Here is an 18,943-nt window from a genome sequence, read left to right as displayed (position 1 = left end):
AGGAGGAAGATGGAATAGATAGACTTGGACGGAGCAGAGGCTGGAGGCCTGGCCAATCTTGGGAGGTCAGAGTGCTGCTATACAAGAGGTGGGTGGAAGGAAGCTAAAGGTAGAATACTGTATCATGGGATGTAGCAATTTGGAATTGCAAAGATGAGTCTGTGTCAAATGAAGCCAAGGGCCAAGCATGTAGTCAGTGTGCAGGTAAGTGGAGCAAAAACAAGGGTTAAAGTAGTGGATGGCCTGGGAACTGAATGAATCATCTAGATCAGTCATCTGGACCAGCAAACGTTTGTTGAAAAGGCCTGATAGAAAATATGTAAGTTTTGTCATCTACTTAGTCTTTCATAGCTATTTGTCTTTGCTGTGGTGATGTGGTCAGAAATGCAGTGAATGGTCACAGTTGTGTTCCGATAAAACCTTGTCAAAAATAGGTTGATGGGCTGCATTAGGGCTGATTTCAGCCTTAGTGTTGGCATTACCAGAAAACTTACTTGAAACACAGATTTTCCCAGTCATACCCCTTATATTTTAACAAACTCCTTGGGAGTTTTATTTGTACCTTGAAGTTTAAATAGAACTGAAGTCTCAGGATGATGATAAGAAGCCAGTGAATCAGCTGCCAAATCTTTAGTGAAGGAATAGAAGAGTATTTGATGTTAAGGATGAGGAGAGCAGAGAATGATGTGACCAGCTGGCATTGGCTTTGGGCAGAAAGGTTCCAAGGAAGTTTCAGAGCAGTGGTCTGTCCTGGGAGCAGGGCAGCCCACTTCCCCTCAGTGGTCCAGGGGAGAGGAGTGCTTCGGTGAGAATGGATCTCTACTTGCTCATTTCTTTTTTCTAGGTAGGAGGGGTTTACTCTTATGACTGCAGTTTTGGCCATGTGCCCAATGTGGAATTGATGAAGTTCATTGCTATGGCAACATTTGGCTCCTACCTGTCCACTTGTCCTGAACCTATGCCAGGAAATCTGGGTTTGACTGTCTACCACCGAGCATTTCTGTTCTATTCATTCCTGCGCAGTGGGGAAGCACTGAACCCTGAATATTACTGCGGTGAGAGTCAGGCTGGGTAGGCTTGGGAAGTAGGAATTTAGGATGAGCCCAGAGATAATACAGTATAGGTTTGGGGTCTGGAAATCTAACTGGGGCTGGCTGCTCTGATACTTTTCTCCCAAGTGATTTCTGTGTACCCACTTCCCCTAGATACCTGTCTTCTTCTATATTTTTTTTTTTTTTTTGCCAGTTTTGGGCTTAAGCTCAGGGCCTGAGCACTGTCCTTGGATTTTTCTCAAGGCTAGAACTCTACCACTTGAGCCTCAGCACCACTTCTGGCTTTTTCTAAGTATGTGGTACCAAGGAATCGAACCTGGGTCTTCGTGCATGCTAGGCAAGCACTCTACCACTAGGCCAAACTCCCGGCCCCGATACCTGTCTTCTAATAGCTCACTACTTACACCTTCCCTGTCCTCACGGGTCCTCTAGGCTCTCAGCACCGCTTGTTCAATGAGCACTTAGTTTCTGCAAGCAGCAACCCAGCCTTGGCCTTGCGCCGGAAGAAGCACACAGAGAAGGAGGTCCCAGCTGACTTGATCAGCACTGTGTCTGTGCGCCTGCGAGAGGGCTACAGTGTCCGAGAAATTACATTGGCCAAAGGTAAGAGTCTCTAGTCCTCACTATAATTTCATAGACCTCTGAGTGCTTGAATGTGGGTAGATCTGCTGAACAAGGTGAACACTCAGCTATCACAAACTGAAAATGTCACCATGAGAATCTTTGCTTGTTGTTTGAGACAAGAGAGCTTTGAGCTATTTTCAGGGCTGAGTTCTAGCATGTGGCTTCCCAATTCCATATCCTTAGTCAAATCAGCTGAGGGGGATATGGTATCCTGAACTTGGCTTTGCTTTCTGATTACTCTTGTAAACTTCTATTTGCATCATTTGGGAGGCTCTGATTCTGAAACCTATGAAATCATTCCTGGGAACCTTTGGCCAAGCTAGTGTTGTTCCATGCAATAGGTGAGGTTTCAGATAGGACTCAAGGCTTAGGCCTTGAGGATGCCTGTATTGCCTTCCTGTCACTGGCCTTCCTGCTCCCCACTGAAGGAGGGTCCCAACTGGAGGTGAAGCTGGTGCTGCTTTGGAAACACAACATGCGCATTGAGTATGTGGCGATGGCACCCTGGCCCCTGGAGCCTGAGGGCCCGCAAGGAACACGGGTAGAAGTGACAATGGAAGGTGGCTATGACATTTTGCACGATGTGTCCTGTACACTAAGACAACCCATTCGCTCATTGTATCGCACCCATGTTATCCGCCGTTTCTGGAACACATTACAGAGGTAAGTGAGGTCAGGACTTGGTGAGTGGTTCCCCGTTTATTGGGTAGAGGGACAGGTTTGTAAAGCTGGGAGGTTGAGGGGAGTCAGTGCACAGGCTTGTGTCCAGGGTGTTTTTCTTTTGTTTGTTTTTTTTTTAATGCCAGTACTTGGGCTTGAACTCAGGACCGTGATCTCTCACTTAGCCTTTTTTTTTTTTTTTTTACATTTTCAGTCAAATTTTATTTTTTAAAAAAAACAAATCAAAGTTACAATTCAAGAATTGAATCTAAATATGTATAAAGCATATCTATGTGTGGAGTGAGAAAGGTTTCAAAATGGTTAAATATCTGCAAATACCCAAATATTAGACCACTCCTTGTAAGACTTTTGTTCAGTGGAGTCATAAAGAACTGAAGAATTATTGCTGTGAAACAAATCTGTATGACAGTAGTATGAATAATAAGTATAATAAGGTGGATGAAGTTAAGAAGTTTTGAAGATGTGATGTATGTGTGTGTCTCACTTAACTTTTACCACTCAAGACTGTTGCTCTAGCACTTGAACACACCTCTAATTCTAGTTTTTTGCTGGTTAATTGGAACTAAGAATCTCACATACTTTTCTGCCTGGGCTGGTTTCAAACCTCAATCTTCAGATCTCAGCCTCCTGAGTAGCAAGGATTATAGGTATGAGCACTAGCAACTTATCTGTGGCTTGGCCCTTGTTCTGCAGCATTAATCAGACAGACCAGATGCTAGCCCACCTTCAGTCCTTCTCTTCTGTGCCAGAACACTTCACCCTTCCGGACAGTACTAAGAGTGGAGTGCCACTCTTCTACATCCCTCCAGGCTCCACCACCCCGGTGAGTGGCTCTGATGTTCAGTATTCCCTCTCATGCCTACATAGACTGGAATTGGCTCAGTATCTGGAACCCATAACCACTTCTTTTCCTTCTCTGTCAAATCTGAGGTCCCAAGTCAGAAGGCCTCGGCTTTAGCTTTAAATGCATTTTTTTTCTCCTCCTCGTAAGACCCTGGGGAGGAGAAAGATCTAAAAGAGACTTCATAGTCTGTTAAAAAGACTATGAATTCATAACATTTTGCAGTTGGGGGCATCCCAACAGGCTGAGAGCCTCCTTGCCCCATTTCCATGTAGTGTCCTTCATCTGTTTCTAACCGTAGCCAGCTGGGTACTTCCTGAAAACCATAGCTGCTGTTGCCCTGTGCTCTTTTCACACTTGGTCCATGGCACTGGCACTGATAGGCATATATCACACATACCACACAAATGTCCGTGGCCTCATTGTCAGATCCTACCATTACTCAGCAGTTTTCCTTTAAAGTCAGTGCCATAAGCCAGGTAGATTCCATCCTCTTAGTGGATCAGCATTAATAAACTCTGAAGTCTATCTCTGACCCAGTCATCCTAATCCATCCTTTATACTGAAACCAGTTTTGCCTCTGTTCCAGGCTAGGCTGTAACCCTTAATATTAACCTACTGCTGTCTCTGACCTCCTGAACTGAGTCTGTCTTGGCTCTATTTGCTCTTGAGAAGTTGTATCCTGCTTATCCACAAATGTTCCTCTACAACTGCCTTTTCTGTCTCCAGGTGCTCTCCCTTCAGCCCAGTGGTTCCGACTCATCGCATGCCCAGTTTGCTGCCTACTGGAAGCCAGTGCTATCCATGGATGCTAATTCATGGCAGCGGTGGCTGCACATGCATCGCCTGGTGCTAATTCTGGAGCATGACACGTGGGTACCCTTGGGACCAGGGCCATGGTTGGGGTGGAGGAGCAGGAGCCACAGGATAGAAAATAGTGGGAAGAGAGTACAAACTGTGGCCAGTTTTCCTGCTCTTTGGCCCCCATTACCTTAGGCAGGCCTGGAAGTAAAAGATGGTAATGTTTCCTTTCCTCAAGAACAGATCTAGGAGATTTGATCCCATTGTGCACCCCTATTCCTAGACCCATCCCCAAGCACTTGCACACCCCGGGCAGTAATGGACGCTATAGCACTATCCAGTGCAGGATCTCACACTCTTCGCTGACCTCTCTGCTTCGTGATTGGAGCAGTTTTGTGCTGGTTGAGGGCTATTCTTATGTCAAGCTGCTTTCCAGGTGGGCAATATGACGTCCCTCACCCTTCCCCCGTGATCTCATCCTACATCTCCTCTAACCCCACACCTCACACCCCTACCTCCTCCTAAAGCCCATTTGCTCCCAGCATAGGACTGTTTACTCATTCTCATTTCTCCCCAGTGCCCCAGACCAGCCCCCTTCCTCCTTCTACATGATCCGCATCATTTCCAAGGCCCCATGCATGGTTCTTCGCCTGGGTTTTCCCATTGGTACGCCAGCCCAGGCCCGGCACAAGGTAAGCTGCACTCAGACTGACTTCAAGACTTCTAGGCCCTGGGGCATAGGCAAACTCCATTTCCCTAGCCACCACAGAGCCAAATCTAGCAAGAAATGATACCCCTAGACCAACTAAGGCTTAAGAAGTACAAAGGAGGCTTCTCTTGCCTTATAGGCTCCTCTTCCTAGACTTGGAGGACATAGGAAAAGCAGAGCACTGAACACATTTTCTCCACAGATCGTGTCAGACTTGCAGGAAGAGATCCTACGCCTACGTTTTCCCCATCGGATGCAAAGTAAAGAGCCTACACCAAAAGTGAAACGGAAAGGGCTGGGGGGTATTGGTGGGGACAATTCTCCCTCCAAGTCACCCCCCATGCTGGGACCACAACAGGCCCTGTCAGATCGGCCCTGCCTTGTGGTCCTCCATAAGCCACTGGACAAGCTCCTCATTAGGTTTGTTTGGAGAGTGGGGAGGGGTCCCAGAAACATGAAGGATGGCTATGAATGGAAATCAACTAGAAGTTGTCCAATTTCCCAGGTATGAGAAGTTGCCCCTGGACTACCGAGCACCCTTCTTGCTGACACTGGAGCCACCAGGGCCATTGCCTTTGGTGTCAGGCCGCTCAGCCTCATCTAGCCTAGCATCACTGTCACGCTACCTCTACCACCAACGCTGGCTGTGGAGTGTGCCATCAGGCCTGGCCCCAACGTTGCCACTCAGTGCCATCGCCCAGCTCCTCTCTGTCCTTACTGAGTATGTCACCTGAGCCTTCCAAGATTATGGGGCAGGGTGAAAACAAGTGTGAATTGTGGATTTGGACACTGGCAGGCAGCTAAACCATACATTTCCAGCTGCTTATTTTGGTCACTGGCGTGGATCTGCACTCTAAGGGACTGCTAATCAGATCAGGGCCTCCACTGGTCTAGGCTGTCATTATGGCTGCTGGGAACTAGGTATGTTGGGGCACTCTACTGAGTGTTTTTTCTTACCTTACCCACTTCTATGGGTTTCAGAGTCCGACTTTCTGAAGGATTCCATTTTGCCTGCAGTGGGGAAGGAATCATCAACATGGTCTTGGAGCTTCCAATTCAGGTATGTGGCAGCCCTCAACATCCATCAAAACCCAGAGACCTTGTCTTTGAGCTGTTCAGGACTGCTGTGAAGTTTGTCTCACAGGAATCAGAGAACTGGGTTCCAGAACCAAGCCCTGAGGCCAGAGTCATTAATTCCTTTTTGCCAGTCCTGGCTTGACCTCGGGGCCTGAGCACTGTCCTTGGACTTTCTGAAGGCTAGAGCTCTATTGTACCACTTCTGGCTTTTCTCTATGTCTATGGTACCAAAGATTTGAACCCAGGCCTTTGTGCATGCTAAGCAAGCACTCTACCACTAGGCCAAACTCCTGGCCCTCAGAGTCATTAAATTTCTGAAGGCCAGATCTAGGTCAGGCCAGGTCTCTGTACCTGTCCAGAATTTGCCCAGTGTCACCCATTTATCCATAGAATGAGCCACTGAGGCAGGTTGCTGCTGAAGAGAAGCACACGTGTGTTGTCCAGTACATTCTCTTTCCTCCTCACTCTACCTCCACCAAAGACAGGTAAGGCTCCAGCCCTCTTTGTGATACACATCTCTGCACAATCTCCCTCTTTCTAGGTCTCCCAAATGTCTAGCTCTGCTGTGAGGCTGTGTTAACTTCTCTTTCACCCAAGCTCAGAGCTCTTCCTCCTTTAGCTTCTCAACAGATGATGACAATGATGTGGAGGTAGAGGCACTAGAGGGGGACTCTGAGCTCAATCTGGTCACTGAGGTGTGGGTAGAACCGCAATACGGGAGAGTGGGACCTGGCCCTGAAAGCTGGAAGCACCTACAGAACTTGACATACTCTGAGATCCCTCAAGCTGTGAGTGACCTCTGAACTATACCCTACCTCTTACTGGATTGTATGTAGCTTCTCCATATAATCTTACTGGAGTGTTGTAGCTCCTTCAGATACTGAAGCCTATGGGCTTCCGGGCCCTCTGAACCTCTGTCTACAATTATTTGGACTTTCTTGAGAGCCAGAGAAGAGGGTAACTCTTGATCTTTGATGTTTCTTCCCTAGCTCCACCCAAGGGATGCTGCCTGTATAGGCTCCATGCTGAGTTTTGAATACCTGATACAGCTATGTCAAAGCAAGGAATGGGGGTCTCTGCCCCTAGAACCGCGAGTCTCAGAGGGTCAGTAGGGAAGATGGCTACTGGGTGAAACAGGGAGTCAAGGGAGCCACAGATAGGTAATCTGGATCTCACTGTGTGTCCTTCACCATTCCCTCCCAGGACTGGATCAGGGAGGAGACACCTGTGTCCACGAGATCCCTTTTCACTTTGACCTACTAGGATTGCTGCCACAGTGCCAGCAGCTGCAGATGTTCTTCCTTCTGCTGTCTAGAGGTGTGTGAACTCAGTACCCTTTCACCCTCACTAGAGGGCCAGCAAGCTGAGCCTAGGGATATTAGAGAACAAGAATATATGAGTCAGGGAAGAACAAGTGCAGGATGGGATAGGGGAAGACTAAGATTGAAGGAAGGGCTTTGCTGGTCAGGGTGGACCCATGGGCCATGGGCAGCAGGAGGCTCTCAGTGCTGAGCAGAGTGTGTGTTGGGCAGAGCCAGAGGGTGTCCCTCTCGCCGAGGGGCCCTGTGCCACCAACGACATGGTGCTGTGCCTGCTGCACAGCTGCCTGGGACAGGAGCTGAGTGACCGGGAGATCCCACTGACCGCTGCTGACCAGGCTGCCTTCTTGAGTGAAGTGCTGCGGCGGACCTGCTACGATCCAGGTGAACCTCCCACCTCTGCCAGACTCCAGCCCCTTTCCTACCCCAGGATGGTTTCTATCTTTAAGCTTTGACCTCCCCCTTCTCTTCTACTCAGAGCCGGCCTTTCCTTCTTTGTCCTCTCTACTCCATTGTAGGTACAGAGGGCCCACCAGCTGGGGTTGATGAGATCCTGAAGGATCAAGTAGTTGAGAACACCCAGGCCATTGGAGACCCAGCCCTTCCTCCCTTGGTGAGTATTGACTCTTCTCCTTGTAAGCCTTTGTGGTACTGGCTCCATTCATCACCACACACCCATGCCCAGTTTTCTTTCTTTTTTGGTGGTAGTCATCACATCCAGAATTTTATTTGTTGAGATAGAGAGTCTCAAACTTTTAGCTCAGGCTAGCCTAGAGTCATAATTTGGTAACTTCCCAAATATCTAGGATTACAGATGTGAACTAGTGCTTGGCTCTATTCTTTCTTCCTTTTTAAAAATTAACATACATTAATTGTGTGAGAGTACATTCATAGCAACATTTCCACATTTGTAAACAATGTATCTTGGCCAACTTCCTTTCTTCTGTCCCTTTCCACCCTATCCACCTTCTTAAAACGATTTCCAAAGGTCTGAATCCTCTATATTAACACATGTAAATAAACTATCAACTGTATTCATCTTCATTGATCTCTTAGCCCTCATACCTCTAATTACTGACCATCCTCTCCCCATCATTCTCTGGGGTGTGTGTGTGTGTGTGTGTGTGTGTGTGTGTGTGTGTGTGTGTTAACTGCACCAGGAGTTTTCACTATGGTATTTTCAGTTGTGTATGTATTATGTTTTGTTCAAAATAACCCTCTCTAAGTCCCTATATTTCTTTTCTTTTTTTTTTGGCCTGGCCATTGTTCCTGAGCTCTTCAGTTATCGCCCTACCCTTTGAGCCACAGTGCCACTTCCGGTTTTCTGGTGGTTAATTAGAGATAAGAGTCTCACGGACTTTAGTGCCCAGGCTGGCTTTGAACCTCAGTCCTCAGGTCTAATCCTCCTTAGTAGCTAGGATTGGAGGCATGAGCCATCATGCTCTGCAATCGTTACTATTTCTGCTAATTTGAGATTTGATTTGTTTCTGTTTTAGAAATTTTTCTAGAAGTTTGCATTATTAGGCTGTTTGAAACCTCTGTGTTCTTTCGATATAGGCACTCATAGCTATAAATTTTCCTTTTAGTACTATACTGCCTTTGCTATATCCCAAAGGTGGTGCCATGTTGTGTTTTCACTTTTATTAGAAGCCAAGAACTTTTTGATTTCTCCTTTTATTTCTTTAGTGATCCACTCATCATTCAACAAATGTGTTGTTCATCTTCCTGTGGTATCTATGGTATGCTATTGAGTTCTAGTTAAATTCCATTGTAGTCTGATAGAATTATAGAAAGTTGTTCCAATTTTCTTATATTTCCCTAGCCGTGTTTCATTTCCTGGAGTGTGATCTATTTTGGATCAAATTCCATGGGCTGCTGAAAGAGTGTGTGTTATACTGCTATTGGATGAAATATTCTGCAAGTATTTGCTTAATCCATTTGATCTATGGTGTCATTTAATTCTGAGGTTTCTTTTTGATCTTTTGTTTGAATGATGTGTTTTTTTGTTTTTTGTTTTTTTGTTTTTTGTTTTTTTTGCCAGTCCTGGGCTTGGGCTCAGGACTTGAGCACTGTCCTTGGACTTTCTCAAGGCTAGCACTCTACCACTTGAGCCTCAGCACCACTTCCAGCTTTTTTCTATGTATGTGGTACCGAGGAATCGAACCCAGGTCTTCGTGCATGCTAGGCAAGCACTCTACCACTAGGCCAAACTCCTGGCCCTTGATGTGTTTATTGTTGAGAGTAGGTTATTGGAGTTTTCCCTATTATTGTTCTTGTATGTGTGCCCTCTCCACCCCATGTGCTTAATGAACCTGAGTGTACCAGTTTGGGGTGGATATGTGTTAAAATTTTCTTCATAGAGCCAGGAGCTTGGCTTAATGGTAGGGTGCTTGCCTAGCATTCACAAAGACCCGGCTTCAATTCCTTGGTACCACATATACAGAAGAGCTAGAAGTGGTGTTGTGGCTCCAATGGTAGAACACTTGAGGAAAGCCCAAGGACAGTGCTCAGGCCCCCAGGACTGGCAAAAAAAAAGAAAAAAGAAAAAAAGAAAAAGAAAAACTCCCTCATAGATCCTTCCCTTTATTACTATAAAGTAACCTTTGTCTCTTCTGACTGATTTTTGTTTGAAGTCTATTATATCAGATATAAGTATAGCTACTTCTTCCTGCTTTTAGGATCCATGTGCTTTTTCTATTCTTTCAGCCCATATTTGTCTTTGTCAGTGGCAATGTGTTTCTTTAGTCAACACATGGTTGAGTCTTAGTTTTTAAATCCAAGTTGCCATTTACATCTTTTGATTGAGAGAGTTAAGACAATTAACATTTAATATAAATATTGAAATGTATGTCATATTGCCTGTCATTTTGTTGTTCTTCTGATACTTTTTCTTTCTGATTTCTCGTTTGCTACTCTACTCATCTAGTAGGGTTTATTCTTTCCTATATTTTCTTTTTCTATGGGTAGGATTCCTTTATGTATCTTTTTGTAGTCATGAATTCCTTTAGCTTTAACTTATCATGGAAGGTTCTTAATTCTCCCTTAATTATGAAGGATAGCTTTACTGAATACACTACTCTAGGTTGACTTTTAGGTTTTTTTTTTTTAGTGGTTTTTTTTTTTTTTTTTTTTTTTTGCCAGTTTTGGGGACGGAACTCAGGGCCTGAGTACTGTCCTTGGGTTTTCTCAAGGCTAGAACTCTACCACTTGAGCCACAACACCACTTCCGGTTTTCTAGTGGTTAATTGGACTCTCATGGACTTTAGTGCCAAGGCTGGCTTTGAACCATGATCCTCAGATCTCAGTCTCCTGAGTAGCTGGGATTAACAGGTGTGAGCCACCACGCCTGGCTACTTCCAGCTTTTTCTGTGTATGTGGTACCAAGGAATTGAACCTGGGTCTTCATGCATGGTAGGCAAGGCACTCTACCACTAGGCCAAACTCCCAGCCCGACATTTAGTTTTTAAGCTTGAGTACTCTTGCATTTAGAATTCATGTTAAGAAATCTGCTGTTATTCTGATAGGCTTGCAGTTGTAAGTTAATCTGCTCCTCTCTTTGGAAATTTTCAATATTCTTTCTATATTCTGCATATAATATATCTAGGGATGTATTTTCTCTGCTCTTCCTGTTTGGTTCACAGAGATGACCTGTTTCTTGAGGTTACAGACATTTTCTGCTATTACTTGATTGACTAGGTTTTCAATACCTTTAGTTTGTATTTCTTCCCTTTTTCTGTACCCACAAATTCATAGGTTTGATCTTTTGATGGAGTCTGAGAGTTCTTAAAAATTCCACTCATACCTTCTTTTTTTTTTTTTTTTTTTTTGGTGGGTCATGGGGCTTGAACTACGCCTGGGCACTGTCCCTGAGCTCTTTAGCTCAGGACTACCACCCTACCCCTGGGTCTTGGCACTGTCCTTGAGCTCTTTAGCTCAAGGCTACTGCTCTACCCTTGAGCCAAGCCCCACTTCCCTTTTTCTAGAGGTTAATTGGAGATAAGAGTCTCAGGTCCTTTTGTGCCTGGGCTGGCCTTGAACCTTGATCCTCAGATCTCAACCTCCTGAGTAAGATTACAGGTCTGAATCACCATGCCAGCACAGTGTTGTCTTCTTTTTTTTTTAATTTAATATGTTTGGCTTGTATATTTCCTCAGCCCTAATAACCTGATGCAAGTTTTCAACTTGTTCTAATACCTGAGCTTTTGATTGAGTTTTTTGTTTGGACTATTAATATCTTCATGTCCAGGATCTCAAATTGATTTGTTTTCAGGATTTCTATATCTTTACTGAATTCTTCTCATCCTTCTTTTCTGGTACTATTACTGGAGCTTCACTCAGGACCTTTGCTCTTGCTTAGCTTATTTGCTAATGGCAGGCCCTCTACCACTTAAGCCATACCTTCTGTTTGGCTTTTTGCTGGCTACTTTTAGACAAGAGTCTTGAGGATTTGTCTTCATGGAAAGGGTTTGAGCTGAAATCCCCAGATTTCAGCTTCTTGAGTAACTAGGATCTCAAGCATGAGCTACCAGTGTCTAGTTTGAATTTTTCTTTCATATTCTGCTTTCCTTCTTTATTTTCTTCAGCCATTTGTAGCCTCTTTTTTATTATTTTTTTTTCGTGGGTCATGGGGCTTGTACTTGGCCTGGACACTGTCCCTGAGCTCTTCAGCTCAAGGCTATCACCCTGTCCTTGAACCAAACCCCACTTCCCATTTTCTAGAGGTTAATTGGAGATAAGAGTCTCAGGTCTTGGGCCGGGAGTTTGGCCTAGTGGTTAAAGTGTTTGTCTAGCATGCATGAAGACCCGGGTTCGATTCCTTGGTACCACATACATAGAAAAAAGCCGGAAGTGGTGCTGAGGCTCAAGTGGTAGAGCTCTAGCCTTGAGAAAGTCCAAGGACAGTGCTCACGCCCTGAGCTCAAGCCCAGGACTGGCAAAAAAAAAAAAAAAAACTAAAAAAAAAAAAAAGAGTCTCAGGTCTTTTTATGCCCAGGCTGGCTTTGACCCTTGATCCTCATATCACAGCCTCCTGAGTAGCTAGGATTACAGGCATGAGCCTTAGTGCCTGGCTTTACTTTTATTATTATTATTATTATTATGAAGGTGATTTACTGGACTGGCAGATTGGCCTAGTGGTTAAAGTGCTTGCCTAGCATGCATGAAGACCCTGGTTCGATTCCTCGGTACCACATACATAGAAAAAAGCCAGCAATGGTGCTGAGGCTCAAGTGGTAGAGCTCTAGCCTTGAGAAAGTCCAAGGACAGTGCTCAGGCCCTGAGCTCAACCCAGGACTGGCAAAAAAAAAAAAAAAAAAAAAAGGTGATTTACAGAAATGTTGCAATTATATAAGTCATATAATGAATATATTTATTTTTGGACTGTCACCCCTTCCCTCGATCTCTCCCAGTATTTATATTCTCTTTTTGTTTGTTTGAATCCTCTTTAAATTTATTCAGGTGTCTAAATATCACTTTCTTTCTTCCTTTCTTTTTTTTGGTTGGTTGTGGGGCTTGAACTCTGGGCCTGGGCACTGTCCCTGAGCTCTTCAGCTCAAAGCTTGTGCTCTACCACTTAAGCCACAGCACCACTTCCAGTTTTCTGATGGTTAATGGGAAATAAGAGTAGCACAGATTTTAGTGCCTGGGCTGGCTTTGAACTGTGTTCCTCAGATCTCAGCCTCTCAAGTAACTAGGATTATAGATGTGGCTCCCTCTCTTTATTTTTTATTTTTATTTTTATTTTTATTTTTTTTGTCAGTTATGAGGCTTTAACTCTGGGCCTGGGTGCTGTCCCTGAGCTCTTTAGCTCAAGGCTACTGCCCTACCCCTTGAGCCACAGCACTACTTCCAGTTTTCTGGCAGTTAAGTGGAGATAAGAGCCTATGGACTGGGCTGGGAGTTTGGCCTAGTGGTTAAAGTGCTTGCCTAGCACGCGTAAAGACCCGGGTTCAATTCCTTGGTACCACATACATTCAAAAAAGCTGGAAGTGATGCTGAGGCTCAAGTGATAGAGCTCTAGCCTTGAGAAAGTCCAAGGACAGTGCTCAGGCCCTGAGCTCAAGCCCAGGACTGGCAAAAAAAAAAAGAGCCTATGGACTTTAGTGCTCAGGCTGGCTTTGAACTGTGATCCTCATATCTCAGCCTCCTGAGTAGCTAGGATTACCCGTGTGAGCTACGGTACAGGTGTCAGCTCACCTTCTTTATTTTATTGAGCATTCTTGTCGTTATTTCTTGAGCTCATTGTTTGAACTTCCTTCATCACTATCAGTTCTTTATTATAGAGACATGTTGCCTTGTTTAGTTATGAATTGTGTTTTTTTGTCCTCTAGAACTTACACATCTGGGGCTAAGATTTGGTGGAGATTTTGTCTCCCAGTTTTTGTTGTTGTTGTTGTTTTGTTTTTGTTTTTGTTTTTTGTCGCTCATGGGACTTGAACTCTGGGTCTAGGCACTGTCCCTGAGCTCTTCAACTCAAGGCTACCGCCCTACCCCTCTAGCCACAGCGCTACTCCCCATTTTCTGGTGTTTAATTGGAGATAAGAGTCTCATGGACTTTAGTGCCTGGGCTGGCTTTGAACTGCAATCCTCAGATCTCAGCCTCCTGAGTAGCTAGGATTACAGGTGTGAGCCACCACACCCCAGTCTCCCAAGTTTTTTATTGGTGATTTCTTTTCTTTCTTTATTTTATTTTTCTGTGGGTCATGGGGCTTGAACTCGGCCTGGGTACTGTCCCTCAGCTCTTCAGTTCATGGCTACTTCTCTACCCTTGATCCCCACTTAGTAATTTCTAGACATTAATTGGAGATAAAGAGTCTCAGTTCCTTTTATGCCAGACTGGCTTTGAACCTTGATGCTCAGATCTCAGCCTCCTGAATAGCTAGGATTACAGGCATGAGCCACCCGTTAGTTAGTGATTTCTTAAAGATTAGTGCCTAAGATTGGATAATGGCTAGGTTCCTCTTAATAGATATAAGGGGTGAGTTGCAGCTGTTAAACAATCAATTTTGATGCTAAAGAGACTGTGTACATAACTCTTCTCTACTAAAGTTGGGGAAGATTGTCTATAAAAGCTGTGGCAGCTGATAAACCACACCATTTAATATTTGTAGCAATTTTAATGAAAACTAGTTGCCACTACTCTGATATCCATATATAGAAGCAACTCCATATCTTTATAATCTAGGAACACCTTAATTAACCAGGGTGGTAATACGAAGGAGGTAGCAAAGCTACCACTAATGAATATTAGGTAGTTTGTTTTATAGGGAAGGAACAGGTGGGAGATAAGTGTAATAGGAAAATTAAAAAGGAAATGTTAGTAGGGGAAAAAATCTAGCTAATATACTGAGTGGGGAAGGCAAAATTAAAAGAATTAAACACACATACACAATAACAATGAAGAAAAGGAAGCAAAATGAAAACAAATAGAACTCAAAATACCTAACATGAAACAAAAACACACAATGAATGATGTTTAGTCACCTTGTGAGAATATAGGTAATGAGAAAAGATTAAGGTTGTGGAAACAGAGGTAGAAGGAAATGTGCAACAGAACAGTTATACTTGGGGGGGCCGGGAGTTTGGCTTAGTGGTTAAAGTGCTTGCCTAGCATGCATGAAGACCCGGGTTCGATTCCTCGGTACCACATATAGAAAAAAGCCGGAAGTGGTGCTGAGGCTCAAGTGGTAGAGCTCTAGCCTTGAGAAAGTCCAAGGACAGAGCTCAAGCCCAGGACTGGCAAAAAGGAAAAAAAAAAAAAATAAGAACAGTTATACTTGGTAGATAAAAGGAAAATACAAATGGGGAAGAGCTACTAAATAAGATGGAAGTATGATTTAAAGTAGTAAACTGAAAGATAGGTGTTATTGTATAGATATATGATAAACTCAAAGGAAAGGAAAGGAGAAGGAATAAGCACAACTAAAAAAATGAACCCAAAGGGGTAAATGGCTATATTACAAAGCAAAATTAAAAAGTAAATGGCTTATGTCAGATGTGAAGAAAATTTATACAGCTAGGTGAATAAAAAAAAAAATTAAAATCAAGCCAGACAGCAGTGGCTCACACCTGTAATCCTAGATACTCAAGAGGGTGAGATCTGAGGATCTCGATTCAAAGCAAGTTCAGGCAGAAAAGTTCCCATGAGACTCTTATCTCCAATTAACCACTCAAAAACTGGAGCTGGTGCTGTGGTTAAGTGGTAGAGTGCTAGTCCTAAGCACAAAGAGGCTCAGGGACAGTGCCCAGGCCCTGAGTTCAAGCCCTACAACTGACCCCTAAAAAAGCTAGAACCAAAGTAGTAAATTAGACTTATATTAAAAAAATGAGTTTTTAATTTTTTCTTATGTGTATATATGTAAATATATATTTATATATACACATATATTTGAATATATGTATATACACTTATGTTTGTGTATACATATGCATGCATGCATGCATGTATGCATGTATGTATGTATGTATGTATGTATGTATGTATGTATATATACACACATATACTTTTGCAAGGTGCAGGGGGCTGTGAAAGTCATGTTCTGTAGACCTAGATGTGAGGCTGTATCCTCAGCAGTCAGCATGTACAGCTGGGCTGATAACTAATTCATAGGACTCCCATTTAGAAGTTAATTTCATCCTAGCCTTTGGCTATGTAGTTCTCTCCTAGCCAGTGAGGGTAGAGTCATGGAAAACTATCACATCCGTACCTTCAGAGTCTCTGCTGCCTGTTATCAAGCCTGTGTTCTATGGCCCTACCTGTAGTCCCAGAGCTCCTTGACTTCCAGACATCTTGGGGCCTTTTGGAGCCCCAGTGTCTCTGATCATGGCTTCTGCTGGGCATTATGAATGGCTAAAATACAACTCTCTGTGAGAAAAAAAAAACAATGGTTGCCAGACCTGGTAGATTGTTGTAACATTCTGTTTCTCTCTCACAGGGTATGGATCTTGAAACTTTAAGGCCTCTCATCTCTTCCCAACCCCTTCAGTGGCGCTGCTATGCAAGGCTTGTGACCCCACAGCATATGTTTCTGACTTTTCTGCCAGCTACTTTCTCAGGTACCAACTGCTGACCATCCTCACTAACCCCCTTGGGTATAAACTCTTGCGCTCACTCACTGGCCTATTAGACAGCCCTGATTTGTTTGTCTTTTCCTCAGATGTTCAACGTCTGGCTGCTTGTGGTCTGGAGGGACCCTTTCAAGAGGAAGCGAAGCTTAAGTTTGGGGATTGGAGTGGAGCCACCAACCTGAAAGATATGGAAGGAACTGGGACCAAGGCTACAAAGCCACAAGTCCCCATTCTCAGCATAACCCCGGCTGTAGGTAAGGATGCTGATGGAAGTCAAGTCAGTTAAGCAGGAATGGAATGGCAAAGAAAATAGAGGGTGTGAAGACTGTGGGACATCTATCCTCACAGACAATGCCTATGATCAAGGCGAACCAATCCTGCCCTTCCGTCGAGACTTACAGGCTTATACTGGGCGCCAGGCTTCCCAGACAGAGGGTGCAGATGGACTACGGACCCGGTGTCCTGTCTACATCTATAGCTGTTCATTGGAAGCACTGAGGGAACAAATGGTTGGTGTTCAGCCCCCTCAGGCACCTCGAGACCTCATCTTTAGGTGAGTACCCTTGACTTTGACCTGGTGTTTTTCCCCATCAAAGTTTGGGCATACTTTCAGTGGTAGTCATCAAGAACTTCACTTCTTAGGTGCCTGCTGCTAGCTGCTGGGTTAGTTTTCCTCATCAAATCAGTTGAACATGCTGGGGATGATCCTCTGGAGTACAGGTGGCTGATGAGTTCAACGTACCACTTAGGGGAGTTGTCCAAACTGTTTTCCCTCCCGTTTCTAGGACTCAGTTCCTGGACCATCCCTCTGCCTCCTCAGTGTGGATGGAGCCCAGGTATAAAGAAGCAGCCACCCATTGTAGCTTGCTGCAGGAGCATGCACAGAGGTGCTATGTTCGTGGTGAGTAAGAAGGCCATGTAGAAGAAGAGTGGAGCTGTGGGAGTAGATTCATGGAGATGGCAGGTGGGGCCTGGAGAGACTGTTCCAGAGCTGACACTGGTCATGGTCCACTGTCCTTCCATCAGGGCTCTTCCGGAGCTTGCAGCAGGCACAGAATGTGACTTGTCAGGATTTGCTGACAGCGGTGGATGCCTGTGAGGAGCTACTACAAGAAATAGACATCACCTCTTTCTTGCTTGCACTATGTGGCCACACTTGGGGTTTGCCTCATGCACCTCCAAGTCCTGGTCCTCTAAGCCCAGGGCCCTTCAGCAGCAGCATTGAGGAGGGCCCAGAGCCTCGGGAACGAGCAATCTTAGCTTCTGAGTCCAGGTTAGTGTTGTTCTTGAATGATGTTGGAGCAGGAAGGCAGACAGATCAAGTCCTTATTCAAAGACCTAGACAGACATAATCCTAGACATCTGTAATCCTAGCTACTTGGGAAGAAGAAGCAGGAGGACCACAAGTTTAGGTGCAGCCCGGGCAGTTATAAACAACAAAATATAAACAAAGAGGCTAGGGGTGTTGCCCATGTGGTAGAGTATTTGCCTAGCATGTTTGAAACCTTGGATTCAATCCCCAGTATTAGCAGGGTGGTGCGGGTGGAATGAGGGACCAGTGTAGCATGTCCTGTTACTAGCTTTCCATACAGGATGCTTTCTCTCATTTGGCTCTGGCAGCAGTCTTACTCCCAGATAGCTTCCAGGATCTGCTTCTGTGGTGTGGTCTAATGCGCCAAGCCTGAGCTATGGAGTTCCCAGTTGCCAGAGTGAAAGTGGAGACTTTCTGAGAGGCCTTCCATAGAATAGTAACAATTTCCCAGACCAATTTGTACACATCATCAAGCTCAATCCTATTTTCCTCGCAGTGAGCCCCTTCCTTAGGGCTTGATAGGTTCCAGGTAAAAGACTAGAGGGGAAAAGCAAGCAAGCAAACAGCTCTGTGTTAGCCTCTGCAATGTGTTGCCATTGGAACTGTGTTAGTGGGGATACTCCTAGGTCAGAACTCCAGAGTACCCACTTATGCCCCCAAAGTAAATGTGTTTTCTTCCCAGCAAGCTTTGCTTCTCTACATGCCTTCTCCATTCGTCCTCCACCTAATGATACAAGTCCAGAAAACCACCATCATCCATACTTTGTTTCACAGAAATGTCTGGCCCTTAGATATGGAGGTTAGAACTCAAATAAGTGGGTTGGTTCTCCTTGCCTGTGTGACCAAACTGGCCATGATGCCACATTATTCAGGCAGAGACCAGTGTGTGCTGCTCCCCAGTTGGGAAGCAGGCACTTTAATCCCTAATAGCTCTTAACACTGGTATGCTTTCTTCTCAACCCCAACTACTCAGTATAGAGACCGAGGACCTAAGTGAGCCTGAGTTTCAGAGTACCCGTGTCCCTGGTAATTCAGATCCTGGCCCAGAGATCTCTCTGACAGATGTCTGCCAGCTCAGAGGGGAGGTGCATGATGCCCTTCATGGCCTCATCCAGGTGAGAGAAGCTTGGGGAGAACAAAAGAGGGCTAGAGTCCTACTCATGCAGAGGACAGTGTTCTCTGGGTCGAGGGTATGCGTCTGCCTTGTTCTAGTAAAAAGTCAATGGTCTTCCAGGAGAGACTGACATCATAGCTCTTTTTAACCCCACGGCAGGAAAAGTTCCTGGAGATCAGCCGCCTCCACTTCCGCACAGTACCCTCCAATCCCCACTACTTTTTCTACTGTCCTCCATGTAGCAGGCGAGAGGTGAGTGACCTTCCTTCCCTCTCCTGTGTCCCTACCTCAGAGCCCCAAGAGCCCAACTGGCATGCCTGTATCCTATTGAATCCTCTTGTCCTGCT

At 44.9% G+C, this 18,943-nt stretch overlaps 1 protein-coding gene across 1 annotated transcript in view; it reads left to right on the top strand.

Annotated features, from left to right (window-relative positions):
• Positions 1-18,943, top strand: part of Szt2 (SZT2 subunit of KICSTOR complex) — a 62,102-nt gene that overhangs the window by 17,699 nt on the left and 25,460 nt on the right. The window contains exons 8-30 of the mRNA XM_090335040.1: positions 845-1,055; positions 1,485-1,655; positions 2,105-2,339; positions 3,051-3,180; positions 3,928-4,070; positions 4,283-4,435; positions 4,577-4,691; positions 4,911-5,128; positions 5,214-5,429; positions 5,690-5,768; positions 6,176-6,270; positions 6,405-6,573; positions 6,775-6,889; positions 6,989-7,102; positions 7,318-7,488; positions 7,623-7,717; positions 16,038-16,158; positions 16,260-16,424; positions 16,519-16,723; positions 16,956-17,071; positions 17,197-17,443; positions 18,456-18,597; positions 18,756-18,848. Coding sequence (XP_090191166.1) covers positions 845-1,055; positions 1,485-1,655; positions 2,105-2,339; positions 3,051-3,180; positions 3,928-4,070; positions 4,283-4,435; positions 4,577-4,691; positions 4,911-5,128; positions 5,214-5,429; positions 5,690-5,768; positions 6,176-6,270; positions 6,405-6,573; positions 6,775-6,889; positions 6,989-7,102; positions 7,318-7,488; positions 7,623-7,717; positions 16,038-16,158; positions 16,260-16,424; positions 16,519-16,723; positions 16,956-17,071; positions 17,197-17,443; positions 18,456-18,597; positions 18,756-18,848 — 3,519 coding nt within the window. The remainder of the gene's footprint in view (positions 1-844; positions 1,056-1,484; positions 1,656-2,104; positions 2,340-3,050; positions 3,181-3,927; positions 4,071-4,282; positions 4,436-4,576; positions 4,692-4,910; positions 5,129-5,213; positions 5,430-5,689; positions 5,769-6,175; positions 6,271-6,404; positions 6,574-6,774; positions 6,890-6,988; positions 7,103-7,317; positions 7,489-7,622; positions 7,718-16,037; positions 16,159-16,259; positions 16,425-16,518; positions 16,724-16,955; positions 17,072-17,196; positions 17,444-18,455; positions 18,598-18,755; positions 18,849-18,943) is intronic.

Source organism: Megascapheus bottae, chromosome 6 (genome assembly GCF_031878675.1).
Source record: "Megascapheus bottae isolate mThoBot1 chromosome 6, mThoBot2.hap1, whole genome shotgun sequence".
Classification (NCBI taxonomy): domain Eukaryota; kingdom Metazoa; phylum Chordata; class Mammalia; order Rodentia; family Geomyidae; genus Megascapheus; species Megascapheus bottae.
The sequence above is the reverse complement of the archived record's forward strand: the minus strand, read 5'-3'. Positions and strand labels throughout refer to the sequence as shown.